At 27.6% G+C, this 1672-nt stretch overlaps 1 protein-coding gene across 1 annotated transcript; it reads left to right on the top strand.

The window, feature by feature from the left end:
• Positions 1-333: 333 nt before the first annotated feature.
• On the top strand, positions 334-824 carry LOC149171461 (E3 ubiquitin ligase complex SCF subunit scon-3-like). The gene is made up of 2 exons (XM_089425990.1): positions 334-597; positions 699-824. Exons 1-2 carry the CDS (start codon positions 334-336, stop codon positions 822-824), a joined length of 390 nt encoding a protein of 129 aa, XP_089282116.1.
• The last annotated feature ends 848 nt before the right edge of the window (positions 825-1672 follow it).

Below are 1672 nucleotides of genomic sequence, written 5' to 3'. Positions count from 1 at the left end.
GCCTTAGGCTTCTTATTTTTTCCCTTGCGAAAAGATGTCAGCAACTGCAGAGATTTGGTGACTCTAAACTAGTCATAAATTGGTTCAATGCACACACTCAGAAAAAGGTCAGTGAAAAAACTTTGATATATATATATATATCTATATATATATATATTACCCATTTCTAAATGTTTTATATTTCTTGTCAATTGCACATTAATAGCTGGCGTTAATTTGTATTTCTACCCTTTGACTTGGGACGTTGATTTTTATTTCTACTCTTTGACTTCGGACACAGGACCTGAGTTGGTTTAAGTCGAACGATCAATGGAAAACGATATGGTCAACACAATGGCACTGGAAACGTCTGACGGAGAAATTTTTCGGGTGGGTAGAGAAATTGCAATGGAGTCGAAGGTGATAAAAAATATGGCAGAATTCATCGATATATCTCATGCAACTGTGCCTGTTTACGTATCCACTCCAATATTGGAAAAGGTGATCCAATACTATGACTATCATTTACGCAACTCAACTCAAACCTCACGTGAAATTAAAGAGTGGGATGAGAATTTTATCAGCGTGGACATATCAACACTGCGGCATATGATAAAGGTAATGTTATCATAAAAATAATGTGAAGTATTATCTTTTTAAAAGTCAATAAGTAATGTAATTGAATGCTGGTTGATATGCTTTATATTATGTTACTTCAGGCAACAGATTTTCTTGCTATGCAGAGTCCTTTGGATTTGTCAGGTGAGAAATTGGAAAGAGAAATCCTTGCAAGGCCAGAGATCGAGAGATCGAGAGTGATGAATTTTTTATATAAAAATAATTAAATCAAAGAAAATTTGTATCTAGTTAGATTGATATTTTTTAAGGAGTAGTTTTTAAGTTTGATATTTTGGAGTTTTTGGTGGATTTCTGGTGGGAATCTGGCCAAAATTTTCATGGCTAAATCTTGATTTGTGTTGTTTAAACTCGTTTTTTTACTACATATATGGATTCAACACCTTAAAAAATCTTTAAGGCACTTCTATTCTGAAGGGCCCAATTGTCAAACTTGTGATATTAATGAAGCCTAAAACTTTCCAAAGAGTCTCATTTAAAACTACTTGTTATCTTTTTATATTATATTCCATCATATTGTTTTTAGTGAATTTAAAACATGATTTATATTATTTTATAAAATAACAAATTATATTATTATATAATTCTAGCTGTTTTATCTTATAAAATTATTTATATTTATTAGTTTCTTTTCATCTATAAATTAAATTTAGATAAATATTTTCAGTAATGTTGTTATTTATAATAACTTCAGACAATAAATATCAAAATGTTAATTTAAGTTGTTATTCACAAATTTTAGGAAATGATTTATTTTATTTGATTAATTTACTATTTCTTACTTGTTTTGAAATAAATCATTCAATTTTTTGGAACTGTTTTCTTTTCTTTCTCTGACACGTAACTCATTTAACAAGAAATCAATTTATATTTTCTAATTTTATTCAATTAAATTATTATTATTATGTATTATTAATTTGAATACTAATTTAAATATTCTTATATAATATTATTAATAATATTAATATCAATAATAACATTTATGTATATCTATATTTACGGGACATTTAATGTATATCACTTGTACAAGGTTGTGAGCACGTTCTAAGAAAAAATA

Source organism: Pinus tabuliformis, chromosome 4_2 (assembly GCF_031772625.1).
Source record: "Pinus tabuliformis cultivar Carrire ecotype Pingquan chromosome 4_2, CPIR1, whole genome shotgun sequence".
In the NCBI taxonomy this organism is placed as follows: Eukaryota; Viridiplantae; Streptophyta; class Pinopsida; order Pinales; family Pinaceae; genus Pinus; species Pinus tabuliformis.
This window is presented reverse-complemented; position numbering and strand designations above follow the sequence as displayed.

What these genes read in the sequence shown, in the direction of transcription:
- LOC149171461 (XM_089425990.1), top strand. Translation starts at nt 334, where the DNA reads ATGGCACTGGAAACGTCTGACGGAGAAATTTTTCGGGTGGGTAGAGAA. An exon ending in CACTGCGGCATATGATAAAG is followed by an intron (nt 598 to 698) that starts GTAATGTTATCA and finishes ATGTTACTTCAG; the next exon opens with GCAACAGATTTTCTTGCTAT.